The 21,531-nt window shown below is 40.3% G+C and overlaps 2 protein-coding genes across 3 annotated transcripts in view; both read right to left on the bottom strand.

Moving 5' to 3' along the window:
* Positions 1-5,091, bottom strand: part of LOC135544393 (protein unc-13 homolog B-like) — a 113,507-nt gene extending 108,416 nt beyond the window's left edge. Inside the window, exon 1 of the mRNA XM_064971960.1 lies at positions 4,869-5,091. Coding sequence (XP_064828032.1) covers positions 4,869-4,890 — 22 coding nt within the window. The 5' untranslated portion in view covers positions 4,891-5,091. The remainder of the gene's footprint in view (positions 1-4,868) is intronic.
* A 2,937-nt stretch (positions 5,092-8,028) lies between these two features.
* On the bottom strand, positions 8,029-16,380 carry LOC135544394 (stomatin-like protein 2, mitochondrial). Of its 2 annotated transcripts, XM_064971961.1 has the most exons (10): positions 16,228-16,380; positions 12,906-13,067; positions 12,661-12,760; positions 12,505-12,563; positions 12,307-12,408; positions 12,090-12,224; positions 11,257-11,401; positions 9,003-9,082; positions 8,771-8,899; positions 8,029-8,627 (listed from the first exon to the last, which is right to left on the bottom strand). In XM_064971961.1, exons 1-10 carry the CDS (start codon positions 16,267-16,269, stop codon positions 8,517-8,519), a joined length of 1,065 nt encoding a protein of 354 aa, XP_064828033.1. In that variant the 5' UTR covers positions 16,270-16,380; the 3' UTR covers positions 8,029-8,516. The 2 variants fall into 2 exon arrangements, 1 of the variants encoding a protein (XP_064828033.1); XR_010456330.1 differs by lacking the exons at positions 8,029-8,627; positions 8,771-8,899 and adding an exon at positions 10,632-10,933 and having other exon boundaries at positions 9,007-9,082.
* Between the last annotated feature and the right edge of the window lie 5,151 nt (positions 16,381-21,531).

Raw genomic sequence — 21,531 nt, forward strand, 5'->3', positions numbered from 1 at the left:
AAGAGGGAGAACTTGCACGATTGTTGGCTGACTAAATCATTTTTTGCCCCACTGTATATCAATGATGTCGCTCTTGCTGCGGGTGATTCCCTGATCCACCTCTACGCAGACGACACCATTCTGGCCCTTCTTTGGACACTGTTTTAACTAACCTCCAAATGAGCTTCAATGCCATACAACACTCCTTACGTGGCCTCCAACTGCTCATAAACGCTAGTAAAACCTGCCCGCCCGACTAGCATCACTACCCTGGACGGTTCTCACCTAGAATATGTGGACAACTACAAATACCTAGGTGTCTGGCTAGACTGTAAACTCTTCTTCCAGACTCATATTAAACATCTCCAATCCAAAAATCAGCTTTCTATTTCACAACAAAGCCTCCTTCACTCACGCCACCAAACTTACCCTTAGTAAAACTGACTATCCTACCGATCCTCGACGATGTCATCTACAAAATAGCTTCCAATACTCTACTCAGAAAATTGGATGCAGTCTATAACAGTGCCATCCGTTTTGTTACCAAAGCCCCTTATACCACCCACCACTGCGACCTGTATGCTTTAGTCGGTTGTCCCTCGCTACATATTCGTCGTCAGACCTTCTGGCTCCAGGTCATCTATAAGTCTATGCTAGGTAAAGCGCTGCCTTATCTCAGCTCACTGGTCACGATAACAACACCCACCCGTAGCACGCGCTCCAGCAGGTATATCTCACTGGTCATCCCCAAAGCCAACACCACCTTTGGCCGCCTTTCCTTCCAGTTGTCTGCTGCCAGTGACTGGAACGAATTGCACATTTTTTTTAGCTGAAGCTGGAGACTTATATTTCCCTCACTAACTTTAAACATCAGCTATCTGAGCAGCTAACCGATCCCTGCAGCTGTTCATAGTCCATCTGTAAATAGCCCACCCAATCTACCTACCTCATCCCCATAATGTTTTTAAATGTACTTTTCTGCTATTTTGCACACCAGTATCTCTCCTTGCACATCATCATCTGCTCATTTATCCAGTGTTAATCTGCTAAATTGTAATTACTTCGCTACTATGACCTATTTATTGCCTACCTCCTCACGCCATTTGCACACACTGTATATAGACTTTATTTTTTTTCTATTGTGTTATTGATTGTGTCACACTGCTTTGCTTTATCTTGGCCAGTTGTAAATGAGAACTTGTTCTCAACATGCTTACCTGGTTAAAAAAAGGTGAAATAAAAATAAAATGCCTCCTTGATGGTATTTTGTGCATCATTTCAGTGACTGCAATTGAAATCATCAATTGAACAAGGAGTCACTGTGAAAGCATAAATAGGGCCAGTATCAAGCACCCCCAGAAAGGGAATCGAACAACACACAAAATCTTCTCTCTTCTTAAAAAAAAAAAAATGTTTCTCTTCATGTGCTTTTGTTCTACCTTATGTTTTTAGTAAGCATTGATAATTGCATTTTGGGTTTAGAGCTTGCAAGAAAGACATTTTATTTTACTTGTGCACATGACATTAAAACTTAAAATTTGAAAATGGGCAGCCAGTTTAGCCCTGACAAAAATGCCAGTCAACTAAATGAATTATGACTGTATACTACACGTCTACAATAAAAAAAATGTGGGTTTTATCTAGGCTGACACTTATTTGACTCCAGACTTGAGGTCGACCGATTAATCAGAATGGGCGATTAATTAGGGCCAATTTCAAGTTTTCATAACAATCGGAAATCTGCATTTTTGGACACTGATCATGGCCAATTACATTGCACTCCATGAGGAGACTGCGTGGCAGGCTGACAACCTGTTATGCAGTGCAGCAAGGAGCCAAGGTAAGGTGCTAACTAGCATTTAACGTATCTTATAAAAAACAATCAATCTTAACATAATCACTAGTTAACTACACATGGTTGATGATAGGGGTCGATCAATTCATCGGAATGGCCGATTAATTAGGACCGATTTCAAGTTTTCATAAGAATCGAATCGGTAATTTTGGATGCCGATTTTGCCATTTTTTTTACACCTTTATTTAATCTTTATTTAACTAGGCAAGTCAGTTAAGAACACATTCTTATTTTCAATGACGGCCTAGGAACGGTGGGTTAACTGACTTGTTCAGGGGCAGAACGACAGATGTTTACCTTGTCAGCTCAGGGATTCAATATTGCAGCCTTACGGTTAACTAGTCCAATGCTCTAATCACCTGCCTCACGAGGAGCCCGCCTGTTACATGAATGCAGTAAGAAGCTAGGGTGAGTTGCTAGCTAGCATTAAACTTAATCAATCATAATCACCAGTTATAACTACACATGGTTGATGATATTACTAGTGTATCTAGCGTGCCCTGCATTGCATATAATCGATGCAGTGCGCATTCGCGAAAAAAGACTGTCATTGCTCCATTGTGTACCTAACCATAAACACCAATGCTTTTCTTAAAATCAATAACCAGAAGTATATATTTTAAACCTGCATATTTACCTAAAAGAAATCCAGGTTAGCAGGCCATATTAACCAGGTGAAATTGTGTCACTTCTCTTGTGTTCATTGCACGCAGAGTCAGGGTATATGCAACAGTTTGGGCCTCCTGGCTCATTGTGAACTAATTTGCCAGAATTTTACATAATTATGACATAACATTGAAGGTTGTGCAATGTAACAGGAATATTTAGACTGATGGATGCCACACGTTAGATAAAATACGGAACGGTTCCGTATTTCATCGAAAGAATAAAAGTCTAGTTTTCGAGATGATAGTTTCCGGATTCGACCATATTAATGACCTAAGGCTCGCATTTCTGTGTGTTATTATGTTATAATTACGTCTATGATTTGATAGAGCAGTCTGACTGAGCGATGGTAAGCACCAGCAGGCTCATAAGCATTCATTCAAACAGCACTTTTGTGCATTTTGCAAGAAGCTCTGCTGTTTATGACTTCAAGCCTATCAACTCCCGAGATTAGGCTGGTGTAACGATGTGATGTGAAATGGCTAGCTAGTTAGCGGGATGCGCGCTAATAGCGTTTCAAACGTCACTCGCTCTGAGACTTGGAGTAGTTGTTCCCCTTGCTCTGCATGGGTAACGCAGCTTTGAGGGTGGCTGTTGTCGTTGTGTTCCTGGTTCAAGCCCAGGTAGGAGCGAGGAGAGGTACGGAAGCTATACTGTTACACTGGCAATACTGAAGTGCCTATAAGAACATCCAATAGTCAAAGGTATATGAAATACAAATGGTATAGAGAGAAATAGTCCTATAATAACTTCAACCTAAAACTTCTTACCTGGGAATATTGAAGACTCGTTAAAAGGAACCACCAGCTTTCATATGTTCTCATGTTCTGAGCAAGGAACTTAAACGTTAGCTTTTTTACATGGCACATATTGCACTTTTACTTTCTTCTCCAACACTTTGTTTTTATATTATTTAAACCAAATTGAACATGTTTCATTATTTATTTGAGGCTAAATGGATTTTATTGATGTATTATATTAAGTTAAAATAAGTGTTCATTCAGTATTGTTGTAATTGTCATTATTACAAATAAATAAATAAATAAATAATAATAAAAAAGAATATAAAAAATAAATAAAATAAATCAATAAATGTTAAAAAAATATACTTAAAAAATCGTCTGATTAAGCGGTATCGGCTTTTTTTGGTCCTCCATTAAAATCGGTATCGGCATTGAAAAATCATAATCTGTCCACCTCTACTCCAGACAGCATTATAAAAGAAATATAACATGTGCTTTACCTGATATGTAATAGGACTATACTATCTTAAAGTAAGTGTCCAGTGTTTCCAGATATCTATGAAATATGACCTATAATTAATTACAATATGAGTGAAATTGTTTAATCATGTTAAAATGCAGCTTTTCTATGTTGAAATGGGGTGGGCGTACCTCAATAACAGAATTGTGAAGGCGTATACTGGTCATTAGAAATATTCATGTGATAGACCAATGATTGGCAAGCTCATCCTCCTCAAAAAGATGACATCATCCTCTCCGAGGCAATAGCAAGCATTTCTGAAACATCTTTTTAAGATACAAGTTTGAGGTGAGGATTTTGATTTTCCGCCAATTTACGCTTTGGACACAAATACGGGTACAGGATGAGTCAACAACATTATATGGGTATGAGTTAACAGAATATGAACAGAAAAGTTAGATTTTCAATGGACAGTTACTTCAAGACAGTTTAGGATGTTAAACAGAGAAACTGCCAAACATGTCTAGTGTCTAGTAAATTAGATATTTAGAGGAAATGGACATGGTGTTCGAAAACATCCACAATCTAAAGATAAAAGGCTGTCTAGTATCTAGAATCACACACACCTCGTTTAGATGGCATTGGTTTACATTATATTAAAATCAAACAAGTTATAAATATACTTTGATATCCAATTACACCTGCTAAAAATATTTATCTAGTGAAACTGCTTTTTACTACATATTCCAATGTAGTAATTTGGAAAACTGTTGACAAATGTCAAATGTCAAAACATTGACAAATGTTGAGTCACAGCTGACAGAGAAGAAAACACTGGGAAACAGCTGGTGAATAATTACGTAATGTAGACATGCAGTCTAAATAAAATAAACTATTTTATTATAATATCTGAGCTTCATGAGTTTCTCCTCCCTATCTGTATAAGGGAGACAAACGGAAATAACTCGGCTTCAACAAGGGAAAAAAAACGTAAACAATCACGGTCGCAAAAGTTCAATTCGTTCAGTTTGGTCCATCCTGCTGTCAAAACCGTTACATATAATGTTTGCGAATCACACTCTGCTTTACTTGAGACAATTGTATTTCTTTCGCTTTAAGAAGTCAACATCAATGAAAATGTATTAAAGAAAATGTAATAACTCACCTCTTACACAAAGTAGAGACATGGCAGAAGTTTCTCTGACAATTCCTCTAGTTCAAAAATGCGCTCGGCACGGCAACATTACAAACAATGCCTCCAATCACTTTTTAAACTCTTCGCAGAATTTCCAGAGTTAGAGGTGGGCTTGAGATGCTGGAAATGGAAACAACATGTTCGGCAGTGAGCAATTGGTGCCTGCCAAAGGTACGCCATGAAAAAAATCATTAGACTAACCTGACAGCACCGCGATAAGAGGGCGGTGCCGAAGTACTCTGTAATGACATCTAGCCCATCCATTGAGTGAGCATAATCTCTGAAAAGGGCGGACCATACAGAAGATTCTGACCAATCAATGAAGAGAGACTGAAAACCACAGTTGAGGGAACAGGTGGTGACGCAGACTCCTGGATAGTGTCCTGCGCTATAGTTTTTTTGTTTGTAATTTTTGCAGACTCTCTTATCTAGAGAGCAATTAGGGTTAAGTGCCTTGCTCAAAGCCTGGAGTTGTTTTGTCCGCCACATTGCAAGTTGGTCTTCTTTGGTTATCATCCTTTACAATCAGATTCAGATCCCTTGTAAAGTTTTATATTGTTTCCTTGGAATTCTAACATGTTGCAATGACATAGAAAGCTATTGCATGTAGACCAATATTAAAACATTATTGAATAGCCTATCACTGAAAAATTTAATTTAATTGCAAATTCAATCAATACTATTACTATTTATGTCTACACAAGCAGCTCAATTCTGATATTTTTTTACACTTGTTGGTCTTTTGACCAATCACATCAGATCTTTCACATCAGATATTTTTCAGACTTGGGCTGCCTGTGTAAATGCAGCCTTAGAGTCGAACTGGTACCCCCTGTATATATTCTCGCTATTGTTATTTTACTGCTGGTCTTTAATTATTTGTTACTTTTATATATTTTTTTAGGTATTTTGCACAAAACTACATTGTTGGTTAAGGGCTTGTAAGTAAGCAATTCACTGTAAGGTCTACACCTGGTGTATTCGGCACGTGTGATAAATAACATTTGATTTGAAATAATACTGGTAATTGAAAAAAGTAATTTATGCTCGATTTCTTTTCCAAACATTTGATTTTCTACATAGATATAAATGGATAGAATCAGCACCACTTCTGTTATTCGGTTAAATGTGTCGAGCAAGCATATGATAGACAACAACCCATGCTGAAAGAATAATTAAATAACTATAAACTACTAAGGATTGGAGTAGTTTTGATTATGTCACAAGTAAATTCTACAATTTCACTGATGCATATTGTTATACCTTTATTGTCCATTGACATGGAAATTATGAAACATTGTATACCGAACAAAAATATAAATGCAACATGCAACAATTTTACTAAGTTACAATTAATATAAGGAAATCAGTCAATTGAAATAATTTCATTAGTCTCTAATCTATGGATTTCACTGGGGAGCCAGGCCCAGTTCATCAGAATGAGTTTTTCCCCACAAAAGGGCTTTATTACAGACAGCTGTCCGGGTGTCTGGTCTGACGATCCCACAGATGAAGAAGCCGGATTTGGATGTTCTGGGCTTGCATGTTTACAGATGGATGTACTGCCAAATTCTCTAAAACGACATTGGAGGCAGTTTATGCTAGAGAAATGAACATTAAATTATCTGGCAACAGCTCTGGTGGACATTCCTACAGTCAGCATGCTAATTGCACGCTCCCTCAAACCTTGAGACATGTGGCATTGTGTTGTGTGACAAAACTGCACATTTTAGAGTGGTGTTTTATTGTCCCCAGCACAAGGTGCACCAGTATAATGATCATGCTGTTTAATTAGCTTATTGATATACCATACCTGGCAGGTGGATGGATTATCATGGCAAAGGAGAAATGCTCACGGATGGGAATGTAAACACATTTGTGCACAACATTTGAGACAAATAAGCTTTTTGTGTATGAAATATTTCTGGAATATTTCATTTCAGCTCATGAAACATGGAACCAACACTTTACATGTTGCGTTTATATTTCTGTTCAGTATATTTTTCCCTGACATTAAAATACATACTTTACATCCCTAGGTGGCCAACACCTTTTCATTGTTGAGTCTGAATGATGTCATTATACCTAATGCAGCCATTAGGATCACCTACAGCTTTGGTTGGGGTGGTTCATATAATTGGTGATATTGTAGCAGCTGTGGTGGAACAGCAAGAGTAGGGGCTAGTGTGACATTGCTGGCAACAGGCGCCTGACTGATCTACAAATCACCTTGCCACATAAATAACTACTCATTATTTGTAGATCAGTCAGTCACCATTTACCCACGATGCTCTCGAACACTGCCTAGGACATGAACCCATACCCAGCATTCTGGACTAGTCCCTAATATATTATTTTCTCAGTCATGGTGGCACCAGAAATGGTTTAGAAAAGCAGTAAGTGGCTTGGCTGGTACGAGTAGACAAAATATCCCTAAATAACTCAACAGCCCCTCCCTGAGGCTTCTATGTGTAACATTCATACTGTGGTGGAAATCATGATAAAGGTTTTTTTTTTTAATGAGATTAAATTTTCAAACTTTCAGTGACTGACTTTTGTATGTACATTTACTACAATAAACAATATGGAAAAAAAAAAAATATGAAATCCCTGCTGTGTACACTTCCAAATCATTCAAACCGATAATTTCCCCAAGATTTATTATGATGAGATGTTACAATCTTCCCTAAAGCCAGTCACAAATCCTTTAATAGTGACAGCATCATCATGAAATTCTACATGGAAGGCCATTATTGGTCTTTTGGTTAGGATAGTGTATTGTCATTGAATATATACACATTTCCTATGTTATGTCAAACCTTCCTCATTCACAGATGACCCTTTTGATCTGGTATCGATGTGAAATAAAACATTGCACTTCCATAATGTATTTTTGATCTGAGGTAATTTTTGAAACTTTTTTTGGTTACTACATGATTCCATGTGTTATTTCATAGTTTTGATGTCTTCACTGCTAATCTACAATGTAGAAAATAGTGAAAATAAAGAAAAACCTATGAATGAGTAGGTGTGTCCAAACTTTTGACCGACACTATATATTTAAATCTGACCTTTGTTCCCTTCTCTGCTTGCTCTGAACCAGGGAGGATCTTAATGAAATGAAAAAACATTCATGAGACTATGAAATGAAAACATAAGGACAAATAATTGGACATGAAGAAGACAGGAGATTATCATTGCAACAGTACATCACATAAAATAGATCATATCCTATTACCCGGGAGCTAATTCAGAACGCCCTAAACCAGTCTAGCAGTTTACTATCATACCTACCACTGCAGTCCTTTGATCTGTTGATGCAAGAGAAGAGTATCAATACGACAGCTCGTGGATTTGCAATTGGGACGTGTGTACGTACTGTGTACAATACCACTCATTCAAAATAAAACAATGCGTAAGTGACATGTATTGTCTCAAATGGTTTGATGTTTCCAGGCTGTTAAGCATTCCCAAAGTTTTTACATTCTTATCCTGCCCTTCTGTTTCTATGTCCTGCAGGGTGTCCTTTGGGCCAGACAGAAGTGCTGAACAGGCACTCGTGGTTGTCTGGCAAAGCTTCTGGTTCTGTGCCTGACTGAGTGGTCTTGACATCATTCACTACTGGGCTGGTGGTGCAGGGTCCTCACTCTTCTCCATCGCCCACTCTGGGGTCACACATTCTATCTTTTTTGAGCTTTGCTTGGCCAGGCTGCCATAAATAGCCATAGCCTAAAGAGAAGGGAAAAATAGATATTGTTACTGTTCTGAAATAGGAAGAAGAGCGAGAGACAGGGGTGTGTTGAAAGGGAGGGACAGGGAAGATGGCCTGTGCAATCACACATAATTAAATAGCTTAAGAAACAGAGACAGACCTGTGTGACCATGCCACTGATGTCACCAGAGTTGGAGGGCAGCAGGATAGTGTTGGACTCTTTGGCTAGCTTGGAGAAAGCTGAGACGTACTGCTCAGCCACACTGAGGGAGGCTGCCGCGTTTCCATTCTGTCCAAAACACAATGACAGTTGGGTCAAGTGCCATTTAGACATAATACATCAACATGTACACACTTACATGAACACGATGAAGCCATCACAGCTACTTTACCTGCTCAGCAAGAGCCTCTGACAACAGCCGGATAGCCTTAGCCTTGGCCTCTGCTTTGGCTAAGACAGCATTGGCCTCACCTAGGTGAAGATAAAGATAAGAGTCATTCATCAGAAATGGTGACAGAGACTAGAGTCCTGTCCAGGGGGTGTACTTGTACATCAAGCTTCTTTACATTACAGAAACATTTGTCATTTACCCAGAGTGACTTACAGTCAGTGCATTCAACTAAGTTTGATGAAGCAAACAGGAGCCGTTCGGGGCCTCCTGGGTGGTACAGTGGTCTAAGGGTTCGAGCCCAGGCTCTGTCGCAGCCGGCCGTGACCGGGAGGTCCATGGGGCGACGCACAATTGGCCTAGCGTCGTCCGGGTTAGGGAAGGTTTGGCCGGTAGGGATATCCTTGTCTCATCGCGCACTAGCGACTCCTGTGGTGGGCCGGGCGCAGTGCGCGCTGACCAGGTCGCTAGGTGTACGGTGTTTCCTCTGACACATTGGTGCGGCTGGCTTCCGGGTTGGATGCGCGCTGTGTTAAGAAGCAATGCGGCTTGGTTGGGTTGTGACTTTGGCAGGACGCATGACTCTCGACCTTCGTCTCTCCCGAGCCCGTACCGGAGATGTAGCGATGAGGCAAGACAGTAACTACTAACAATTGTATTTTGAGAGTTTCTCCCATTCTTCTCTGCAGTTTTTCTCAAGCTCTGTCAGGTTGGAAGGGGAGCGTGGCTGCACAGCTTTTTTCAGGTCTCTCCAGAGATGTTTGATCGGGTTCAAGTCCGGTCTCTGGCTGGGCCACTCAAGGACTTGTCCAGAAGCCACTCCCTGTGGTGTCTTGGCTGTGTGCTTAGGGTCGTTGTTCTGTTGGAAGGTGAACATTCACCCCAGTCTGAGGTCCTAAGCACTCTGGAGCAGTTTTTCATCAAGGCTCTCTCTGTACTTTGCTCTGTTCAGCTTTCCCTTGATCCTGACTAGTCTCCCAGTCCCTGCCGCTGAAAAACATCCCCACAGCATGATGCTGCCACTACCCTGCTTCAACGTAGGGATGGTGCCAGGTTTCCTCCAGATGTGACGCTTGGCATTCAGGCTAAAGAGTTCGATCTTGGGTTCATCAGACCAGAGAATCTTGTTTCTCATGGTCAGAGTCCTTTACGTGCCTTTTGACAAACTCCAAGCGAGCTGTCATGTGCCTTTTACTGAGGAGTGGCGTTCGTCTGGCAACTCTACCATAAAGGCCTGATTGGTGGAGTGCTGCTGAGATGGTTGTCTTTCTGGAAGGTACTCCCATCTCCACCTAGGAACTCTGTCAGAGCGACCATCGGGTTCTTGGTCACCTCCCTAACCAAGGCCCATTCCCCCCAATTGCTCAGTTTGACCAGTCCGCCGGGCTCTCGGAAGAGTCTTGGTGGTTTCAAACTTCTTCCATTTAAGAATGGAGGCCACTGTCTTCTTGGGGACCTTCTATACTGCAGACATTTTTTGGTACCCTTCCCCAGATCTGTGCTTTGACACAATTCTGTCTCAGAGTGCTACAGACAATTCCTTCAGCCTCATGGCTTGGTTTTTGTCAACTGTGGGAGCTTATATCAACAGGTGTGTGCCTTTCCAAATCATGTCCAATCAATTGAATTTACCACAGATGGACTCCAATGAAGTTGTAGAAACATCTCAAGGATGATCTATGGAAACAAGGATGACCCTGAGTTCAATATCGAGTCTCATAGCAAAGGGTCTGAATACTTGAGTAAATAAGGCTTCTGTTTTTTATTTGTTATATGCTTTCAAAAATGACTTCAAACCTATTTTCGCTTCGTCATTATGGGAAATTGTGTTGATGGGTTTTGACTACTAAACTTAAACAAAAAAAATTCAGAGAGAGAAGGGAATGTAGAACGCTTACATTCTGTCAATATGTTATTGTTGGACATCAGGGATCCTATGGGGAGGAGTAAGGAATTTGGGGCTGAGGTCAGGTCAGAGGAAGAACAGATATCCCTAAGGTTCTGGATAGCAACAGAGGTGTATTTGTGAATATGTTTGTCATTTGCAGCTGTATGACACAGTGGGTGAATATACTTGTTTTGAGCTTTACTAAGCGTCCATGAGTTTTTTTTACTCTGTTTATTTGTAACCCAACAGTGTATAGATGTACATGTTTTTATTTAATCTATTTTAGAATAAGGCTGTAACATATCAAAATGTGGAAAAAGTAAAGTGGTCTGAATACTTTCTGAATGCACTGTATGTGTATCAACCTACCAGCTGCATTATTGATCTGTTCTGCTTTCTGTCCTTCCGAGGCCAGGATCTGAGCTTGCTTGCGACCCTCAGCAACATTGATGGCTGCTTCCTTGTGCCCTTCCGACTCCAGCACAGTGGCTCTCTTCTTACGCTCTGCCTCCACCTACACAATGAAAGGCAGTCAGAAAGAGTGTATAGATGTTCTATTTTAATTTGACCAGTTTCTCACAGCAGGAAAACAATCCTGTAGCAACAGGAAATGCAAATTATTATGTGGATTATAATTAATGGACATTTTTGTGGGTTGATATTTTTTCGTAAGGGCAAATCAAGTCAGAAATTTGAAAGTTTAAAATTAAGATGTCCTTCAGTGATTTTTTTAATACTTTTGCTGATGAAAAGCGATATCCCAAGCATAAATACTGTAAAGTACACACACCAAAATAGTAATAAAATAGGTTTTGTGCAAAATAGTGTTCTATATTGCTCCTCTATTGTCACTCGAGAAAGGGGGAGGCCGATGACATCATGAATCCCTAGCTGACCAACCCCTTGTATGCCATACTTCTTGAAGTTTGCAGTTGTCTAAACCCCCCCCCCCCCATTGTGCTGTGTCATGATTTACCTGGACCACCTATTGAAATGTGATAAATGAGCTGAAAAGGAGACTCGAGTAGGGCTTCAAAATACACTACAAGTTTGCATTTTCTGCAACAACAGAGTGATCAAATTAAGAGAGTATATGTGTACACATACAAAACTGATAGGCGAAGATAAGCTCATGTTCAGCGATAATTTCAGGTTGAAGATATGTCTCCCAGTTTGTTGGCAGCAGGGCCAGCCCCTCTCACCTGCATCTGCATGGACTCTTTGACACGAGGTGGAACATGTATATCCTTGATTTCATAACGAAGGCAACGGATTCCCCAAGCATCTGATGCTTGGTTTATGGCGTGGACTATGTTGATATTTAGGGTCTCTCTTTCCTGAAGAAAGAAATATATAAAACAATAAGGTAATGAGGTAAATAAATACAAATTCACTCTGAAACACAATTTTGAGTCTCACCCTGAATACTTTGTCCAGGGTCAGTTTTCCTAACTCTGAGCGCATGGTGGTCTGAGCAAGTTGGGTGACAGCATACTCTGGGTCCTCAACTCCATAGCTGGCCTGGAAGGAAGTACATCTTGTTATCAACATCTAAAAACAAAGCAAAAACATTCAATGAACAATAACATCAAGACATCATGGTTTTCACCAACCTACCTTAAAAGGATCCAATATCCTAAGATAGAGGACTCCATCTATCTGTAGTGTCACATTATCTGTGGATGTAATCAGACATCAGTTAATCCAGAGCCGAGGACCAACTGACCACATTGCAGTGAAAATGACAGTGACAAACACAGTGATGACACTCACCTAAAGAGACCGCAGACTGCTCTGGGACATCAATAACAATCTCTTTAAGACTTTGAACATAACGAATTTTGTCCAGGATTGGGATAAGGAAATTCAAGCCCTACAGAATATACAAAAGGGGACAAGATGCATAAAAATGATCAATTTGATATATATATATATTCAGGATTTATACTGTGATATAGTGTGACAATATAATTAAGGGTGCAGATCACTGGCTAATTGCAGATCAATGGGTAAGTTACCGGCTCCAAGATGCGATGGAAGCGGCCCATCCTTTCCACAACCCAGGATTCTTGTTGTGGTACAAACAGAACCACAGTGTTCATGGGTAGACTGGATGCCCATCGCTGCTGGGCTTGTGTTGCCCACAACACTGGCAATGTGGGCACTGTCCTCTGGGAATGCTGGAGGGAATCAATAACAAACACCATCAGTGACACATTGTTGCATCATGACCAGAAAATTACCTCATGAGCGTTGGAACTTGAAAAGCTACATAATGATGGAGCTTGAAACCTCAGTGATTAGCTATGACCCTAAACATGATAGAAATTAGATATCTAAATAGTTATTCATTCCTTGCTTGTTATTCACCGGTAGTTTCTACCATAGCCAGCTAGCTATCTACTGGTACTCTTTCTGGTTTCAATGCTAGTTAACATGATGGATATGAGTTGAATCCCCAATGTGCGTTCAGCAGGACACAACGATTTGGAACATTCAGATACAAATATGCTATGTAGAACAAACATGCCTCTCTGACATGTTCAATAAGGAATAACGTCAGCTCTATTAATTCATGAAACGGAGGGCTGAGCACACCCCCATCCACATCAACTGGGCTGTAGTGCAGCAGGTCGAGAGCTTCAAGTTCATCGTTGTCCACATCACTAAGGAATTATCATGGTTCACACACACTAACACAGTCGTGAAAAGGCCACAACAATGCTTCATCCCTCTCAGGAGGCTGAAAAGATTTGGCATGTGCCCTCATATCCTCAAAAAAATACTAGAGCTGCCTCACTGCATCACCACTTGGTATGGCAAATGCTTGATTCCACCACAAGGCGCTACAGAGGGTAGTGCATATGGCCCAGTATATCTCAGAAAATGGTACCGATGCACAAAGTCTGGAACCAACAGGACCCTGAACAGCTTCTACCACCAAGCCATAAGATTGCTAAATAGTTAGTTTGGGTAGCTATTGGTTAACTATCTGCTTTGATCATTTTTCCACAAAAAGCCAATTTATGCTTAATACGAAAATGTGGTTGGAGGTTCCGTGTGGAAGGTGTGACGCAATTGCAAAGCTTCCAGAATCATGTAGAGGCCAAATTGAGCTCCTTACCCCATCGCCTACCAAATTTTGTAACAATGTGGCGGGCTCCATATAGCTCCGCAGTGACGGTAGGTGCAGGCGGGAGGTGCTATATAAACACAAACGCACATCCTTGACAACAGCTCTGCTCAACAGCACTGCTCCGTGAAGCAGTATGAATGCCCAGACCTCTGCAGAGGCTGTGTCACCGTAAATGCTGCAGGCCAATACAGACGTCAGATTGCCCACCTGTGTGTAAACTGAAGATGGATGCCACAAACGTGTTGTCACTGCTAAAATATTGTTGGCTGCAACTGTTAAAACCAGTTAAAACAGTGTACAGCAGTGACGTTCTGTGCCTTTTGAGGACAATTTTTATAGTTTATGATGAGGGAGGGTGATTTTCTTTTTCATGAGCATGGACTTATTTCTATTACAGCATGTTGGATGACTGTCTGATGACTGATTCATATTCCATTCACCAAGTTCAATGTAACATAGATAGGTGTAGTAGCCTAAACCTATGTATCTATGGCGGCAGGGTAGTTCAAACCCCCGAGCTGACAAATCTGTCGTTCTGCCCCTGTACATGCAGTTAAACCCACTGTTCCTAGGCCGTCATTGAAAATAAGAGTTTGTTCTTAACTGACTTGCCAAGTTCAATAAAGGTAAAATACTCAAATTTTCCCTATACCCACGATGAGGTTGCTACAACCTAGCCTATGAATGTAGGTGCACACAGGTTGAGAGAAAGATTTGAGGTGACACATGGACAGACAATGACACATTCAACACCACCTTGCACACTATTGCCTGTATCGAGCTAATCTAAGGTGTAATCATTAGTACAACAGTTGTAAACAAGTTTCTATTGGACAAATGCAGGTATGTTTGTTCTGTTTAAAAAAACGTTAACAGAATCAGCTGAATAAATACTCCCCTAATCACACACACACAAAAACAGTTAACTTTCCTAGCCATATACAAACAGCTTGTTGCATTCCATCTTGCATCTACGCACTCTCCTCCTCTGAACCTTTTCCCTTCCCTTGTGGACTTCAATGCACAACACATCAGCGGTCTGTGACCAGGTGAAAAAAACCTTTCCAAGCCAAACCTTCATATCATAACTGCTACACACAGGCTACATCCTTGTCATCATGTAAGATAAAGTAACGTCATAGTCAACATAGCTACTAGAACTAAGGTGTTAGTAAACTCACTACAATTATGCAGTACAGTCAGTAAGCAGTTTCACCAGTGGGTCCTGGTTGCAACAAATTAGTAAAACCAAAAGCTTACCTTGACTAGGAATTGTTCCACTGTTGGATAGTCATAGCCAGCAAGCTAAAGCCTCCCTATACTTGAGCTGTGTATGCGTAAGCTAAACTAGATAGCTGCATTTGCTTTTTTAAATGAAATATAGCTCTCTGTCCTCCTTTATTTTTGAAGAAAATAATTGGTTCAAAATTGTTGTCTATCTTTCTGAGTCAACTTCTCAACACATTTTATGTACAGCAGTGCTAGCTTGGTGTAGCTTATGCTTTCAATACCAGAGTCATTCTCTGATCCTTTGATAGGGTGGACAACATGTCAGTTCATGCTGCAAGAGCTCTGATAGGTTGGAGGACAGCCTCTGGAAGTTGTCATAATTACTGTGTAAGTCAATGGAAGGGGGTGAGAACCATGAGCCTCAGTTTTGTATTGAAGTCAATGTACGGAAGCTAGCAGTCCTCTGGCTACACCATGGTGCTATCCTACAGAGGGCTGTTTTTTTTTTATTTCACCTTTATTTAACCAGGTAAGCTAGTTGAAAACAAGTTCTCATTTACAACTATGTTGAGGCTACTGTAGACCTTCATTGCACAACATTGTCATTTAATCAATTATTTGGTGATATGTGAATCGATTTTGTATAGTTGTATCTAAAAAGGATACATTTTTAAACGTTTAAATATTTGAATGAAATTCACTGATGTGAATGGTCCTCCGCTTCCCCCTCTAGTTCACAGCAAGTGTGTATTTTGAATTTCTGAAATGATTTTGACATATGAAAGTAGATGGATTGATGTTTCTAGGACCGTACTGCAAATGAGAATCGATTCACATTTAAATAGAGTATTTGGCTGTTTCGGATTCCAGAGCCAATTTGCCCTTTAATCAGAACATGTAGTGGCTGGCTCCTTTGGTCTAATATCGGGCTAGCAGCTAGCAAACTAACTGCATTGAAATACCCTGCATTTTACCTTTAAAACAGCACCACCGGTCCGGTACAATGTTTGGAGCATTTTCTTAACGTAATTGTTGGCTGATATCTATGTGGCTTAGTTTAAAATAAAAATGAATATCCTCTCGTGGGTGACACTCGGCCGATCTAGGAAACGAAAGTTACAACATTGAAGTGGTGCACTGGTTAAACACGTCCCCTTGTTGATATGGGAAACGGAACTCTGGCGATTATCTGTCCAGATGATGCGTGTCTTACTGCAAAAAATACATTATTCTAACTTTAAAACATATACATTGTGAATGTTTAATAAGTTCAACACTTTCTGCTGTCTTTAAGTATGGTTGTGTAGGTTGACGACAACCTGAGTCCAAATTTCCCGCACGTTTCATATGTTGTAGTCATTGATTTATATAAACATTGGTTGCAGTGCGCCTGCCGGCATAGATCGGATGTGGGGGTTACAGCGAGACCTGACCGTGTGGCGACATGCACTTCCGCGTGGCAATGTAATCAATAGCTGGAGTCCCAATGAAAATAAGAGGGGAGTATTATCGGATTGTGTGTACCCGAGGCTCCTGTCTCGTTGCTGGCTGGCCCTGACAGAGAGAAGAAAAAACGGAACGCTAAAACAAGCTCAGAAGTTAGTATAGCCAGGTAGCTAGCACTTGCAACTGATGAGCGGTTGTTATGGTAGCACCGATGAGGCCAAGAGTTTTTTACATTGTGCTGGACTCTAAGTTACATCAAAACAAAAGCTGATGACCGAGGTAAAATTAGTTTATATTTGATATTCGGTTTTCTCACTTCAATATCTATTGAACCAAGCATGCCATGACTATGAAGATGTTATATTCTGAATCAGGGGTGGATAGTGGAAAATCTACTGCTTCTTTTGTTGTTGAAAATATTTATACATTTTCCATCGTTCAATCTTCAATAGCTCTTAGACAAAGTGTGCCATGATATGAAAATTATATATTCTGAATCGGGGGTGATGGACAAAAATTATTATAATAACATTTTTAAAAATGTATTTGTCGCATGTGCCGAATACAACTTTACTATGAAATGCTTACTCACAAGCCGATAACCAACAATGAAGTTCAAGAAAGAGTTAAGAAAATATTTACTACATAAACTAAGGTGAGAAAAATTAAATCAAAAAGTAACACAAGGAAATTACATAACAACGAGGCTATATACAGGGGCGACCAGTACTGAGTCAATGTGCTGCGTGGGTACAGGTTAGTTGAGTTGGTTTGTAAAGTGACTATGCATAGATAATAAACAGTGAGTAGCAGCAGTGTAAAAACAAAGGAGGGGGGGGGGGGGCAAAAGGAACACCTATTTGACAATGCTTTTCATTGACTACAGTTCAGCGTTCAACACCATAGTGCCCACAAAGCTCTCCACTGAGCTAAGGACCCTTGGACTAAACACCTCCCTCTGCTACTGGATCCTGAAATTTCTGACGGTCTGCCCCCAGGTGGTACAGCTGCACCATCGAGAGCATCCTGACTGTTTGCATCAACACCTGGTATGGCAACTGCTCGGCTTCCGACCGTAAGGTGCTACAGAGGTTAGTGTGTACGGCCCAATACATCACTGGGGCCAAGCTTCCTGCCATCCAGGAGCTATGTACTAGGCGGTGTCAGTGGAAGGCATTTAAAAAAAAAATCAAAGACCACCAAAGACCAAAGTCATAGACTGTTCTCTCTGCTACCGGACGGCAAGTGGTACCGGAGTGCCAAGTCTAGGTCCATGAGGCTCCTTAACAGCTTCTACCCCCCCAGGCCATAAGACTGTCGAACACCCCCCTTAATTTTGTACACAGCTGCTACTCACAGTTTATTATCTATGCATAGTCACTTTACCCCTTCCTACATGTACAATTACCTTGACTAACCTGTACCCACGCACATTGACTCGGTACTGGTGCCCCCTTGTATGTGGCCTCGTTATTTTATTGTGTTTCATTTTATTTCATTTTTTACTTTGGTTTATTTACTGAGTGGAAATCATGGTCATTGTGGATGTTGTTTCGAAGCCGAGCACAACGAAATGGACAACTCTTTCTAAAGTGATGATGAATTCAAAACACCTATATGCTTATTAGAGCTTATGCATAAGCATAGGCCTAATATAAAACTCACCAAAAAAAGAAACATCCCTTTTTCAGGATCCTGTCTTTCAATGATAATTTGTAAAAATCCAAGTAACTTCACAGATCTTCATTGTAAAGTGTTTCAACACTGTTTCCCATTCTTGTTCAATGAACCATAAACAATTAATGAACAATTAATGAACATGCACTTTCGGACTGTAGGCAATCAACGTCACAGTTATTAAAACTTAGGACAATAAAGAGGCCTTTCTACTGACTCTGAAAAACTCCTAAAGATGGATTCTCCGGGTCCCTGCTCATCTGGGTGAACGTGCCTTAGGTATGCTGCAAGGAGGCATGAGGACTGCAGATGTGGCCAGGGCAATAAATTGCAATGTCCGTACTGTGAGACGCCTAAGACAGTGCTACAGGGAGACAGGACGGACATCTGATCGTCCTCGCAGTGGCAGACCACGTGTAACAACACCTGCACAGTGTGCAAATCAGGCGCAGTCCATGAGGAGGAGATGCACTGCAGTACTTAATGCAGCTGGTGGCCACACCAGATACTGACTGTTACTTTTGATTTTGACCCCCCTTTGTTCAGGGACACATTATTCCATTTGTGTTAGTCACATGTCTGTGGAACTTGTTCAGTTTATGTCTCAGTTGTTGAATCTTGCTTTGTTCATACAAATATTTTCACATTTAAAGTTTGCTGAAAATAAACGCAGTTGACAGTGAGAGGAAGTTTATTTTTTTGCTGAGTTTATAAGTCCAAGCCCTAAATAAAAAAAAAAGAAAAATACCTGAATTTGACACATTCAAATTTAGCCTACATTTATATTGCATTAGTAATTGATTTTCAATAGTCAAGTAATAGGGAATTTTAAATGATAGGCTCACATATTACCTTTAGCTACAAAATATCTCCCACTGTGAGTTTCCATCTCCTTCATTCCCTTTTTCCACTGTGCAGAGAGAGGGTCTGTCAGCAGTATAATTAAATATGTTTCTTTGTGAAAACATATTACTATCGATGTTCTTGAACGACCCAGTTAAGCACTGGGTAGTTGCAGGAACAGTGTTGGAGAGCCCATGGCATACAGAGATAGGGCGGAATATCACCTGTCGGTGAGTAGCCTTACACGACATGAGTGAACAACGTAATGGTGGGAAAGTGACCTCCATTCGCTATTCCAGTGCATACGGATGACATGTCTTTTTTGTCTTGCCCCTTTACTTGCCCATTTGATAATGGCTCATTCTAGATCCCCCAAAAATTAAATGGTGGAAAAAGTACTAAATTGTCATACTTGAGTAAAAGTAAATATACTTTTTAAATATACTACCTGAGTAAAAGTCTAAAAGTATTTGGTTTTAAATATACTTAAGTATCAAAAGTAAAAGTATAAACCATTTCAAGTCCTTAATAAGCAAACCAGACTGAACAATTGGTATTTATTTTTTATTGCTGGACAGCCAGGGGCACACTCCAACACTCAGACATAATTTACAAAAGAAGCATTGGTGTTTACTGAGTCTGCCAGATCAGAGGCAGTAGGGATGGCCAGGGATGTTTTCTTGATAAGTGTGTGAATTGGACCATTTTCCTGTCAAAATGTAACAAGTACTTTTGGTTGTCAGGTAAAATGTATTGAATTAAAAAGTACATTTTCTTTATGAATGTAGTGAAGTAAAAAAGTCCAAAATATAAATAGTAAAGTACAGATGCCCCAAAAACAACTTAACTAGTACTTTAAAGTATTTTGGCTTAAATACGTTACACCTTTGCTAATTTTAGATATTAGTAAAGACAGGATTCAATTGAGAATAGTCTGATGGGTGAAAATATGATCACTTGATGAGAGAACAGTGTGTGCAGCCTGAAGCAAGGTAGAGAGCAAGCTCTTTTCTTTTCTTATGACTTTCTAAAATCATCATTAGCCTATCGTCGCATCATGGAGACCATATATATTTTAATTTCTAAAATGTGTGTCTTTCACTTGTTACATAACTCAATCTAGGATATACAGTGGCAAGAAAAAGTATGTGAACCGTTTGGAATTATCTGGATTTCTGCATAAATTGATCATCAAATTTGATATGATCTTCATCTAAGTCACAACAATAGACAAACATAGGGTGCTTAATCTAATAAGACACAAATTATTGTATTTTCTTGTCTATATTGTATATATCATTGAAACATTCACAGTGTAGGTTGGGGAAAGTATGTGAACCCGAAGGCTAATTGGAGTCGGCTAACCTGGAGTCGAATCAATGAGACGAGATTAGAGATGTTGGTTAGAGCTGCCTTGCCCTATAAAAAAACACTCACAAAATATGAGTTTGCTATTCACAAGAAGCATTGCCTGATGTGAACCACGCCTCAAACAAAAGAGATCTCAGAAGACCTAAGATTAAGAATGGTTGACTGGCATAAAGCTAGAACGGGTTACAAAAGTATCTCTAAAAGCCTTGATGTTCATCATTCCGCGGTAAGACAAATGGTCTATAAATGGAGAAAGTTCAGCATTGTTGCTACTCTCCCTAGGAGTGGCCGTCCTGCAAAGATGACTGCAAGAGCACAGCGCAGAATGCTCAATGAGGTTAAGAAGAATCCTAGCGTGTCAGCTAAAGAGGACACCATGGAAGGAGGGAGGACTCATGGGAGGACATGGGAGGACACCATGGAAGGAGCCACTACTCTCCAAAAAAACCATTGCTGCACGTCTGAAGTTTGCAAAAGTGCACCTGGATGTTCCAAAGCATTACTGACAAAATATTCTGTGGAAACTAAAGTTGTGTTATTTGCAAGGAACACAACACTGTGTGGAGAAAAAAAGACACAGCACACCAACATCAAAACCTTGTCCCAACTGTAAAGTATGGTGGAGGGAGTCATAGTTTGGGGCTGCCTCATGAATTCTCAAGTTTATCAAGACATTTTGCAGGAGAATGTTAGGCTATCTGTCCACCAATGGAAGCTCAACAGAAGTTGGTTGACGCAACAGGACAACGACCCAGAACACAGAAGTAAATCAGCAGAAGAAAATACGCCTTCTGGAGTGGTCCAGTCAGAGTCCTGACCGCAACCTGATTTGAGATGCTGTGGCATGACCTCGAGAGCAGTTCACATCAGACATCCCAAGAATATTACTGAACTGAAACAGTTTCGTAAAGAGGAATGGTCCAAAATTCTTCTTGAATGTT

Source organism: Oncorhynchus masou, chromosome 8, assembly GCF_036934945.1.
Source record: "Oncorhynchus masou masou isolate Uvic2021 chromosome 8, UVic_Omas_1.1, whole genome shotgun sequence".
NCBI classification, from domain to species: domain Eukaryota; kingdom Metazoa; phylum Chordata; class Actinopteri; order Salmoniformes; family Salmonidae; genus Oncorhynchus; species Oncorhynchus masou.

Bases quoted from the DNA above. Each gene is read 5' to 3' on its own strand.
- LOC135544394 (XM_064971961.1), bottom strand. From the start codon at position 16,269: ATGCTCCAAACATTGTACCGGACCGGTGGTGCTGTTTTAAAG. The intron at 12,564-12,660 runs GTGAGTGTCATC...TTACATCCACAG, and splicing joins GCAGTCTGCGGTCTCTTTAG to ATAATGTGACACTACAGATA. The intron at 9,083-11,256 runs GTAGGTTGATAC...ATCTTCACCTAG, and splicing joins ACAGATCAATAATGCAGCTG to GTGAGGCCAATGCTGTCTTA.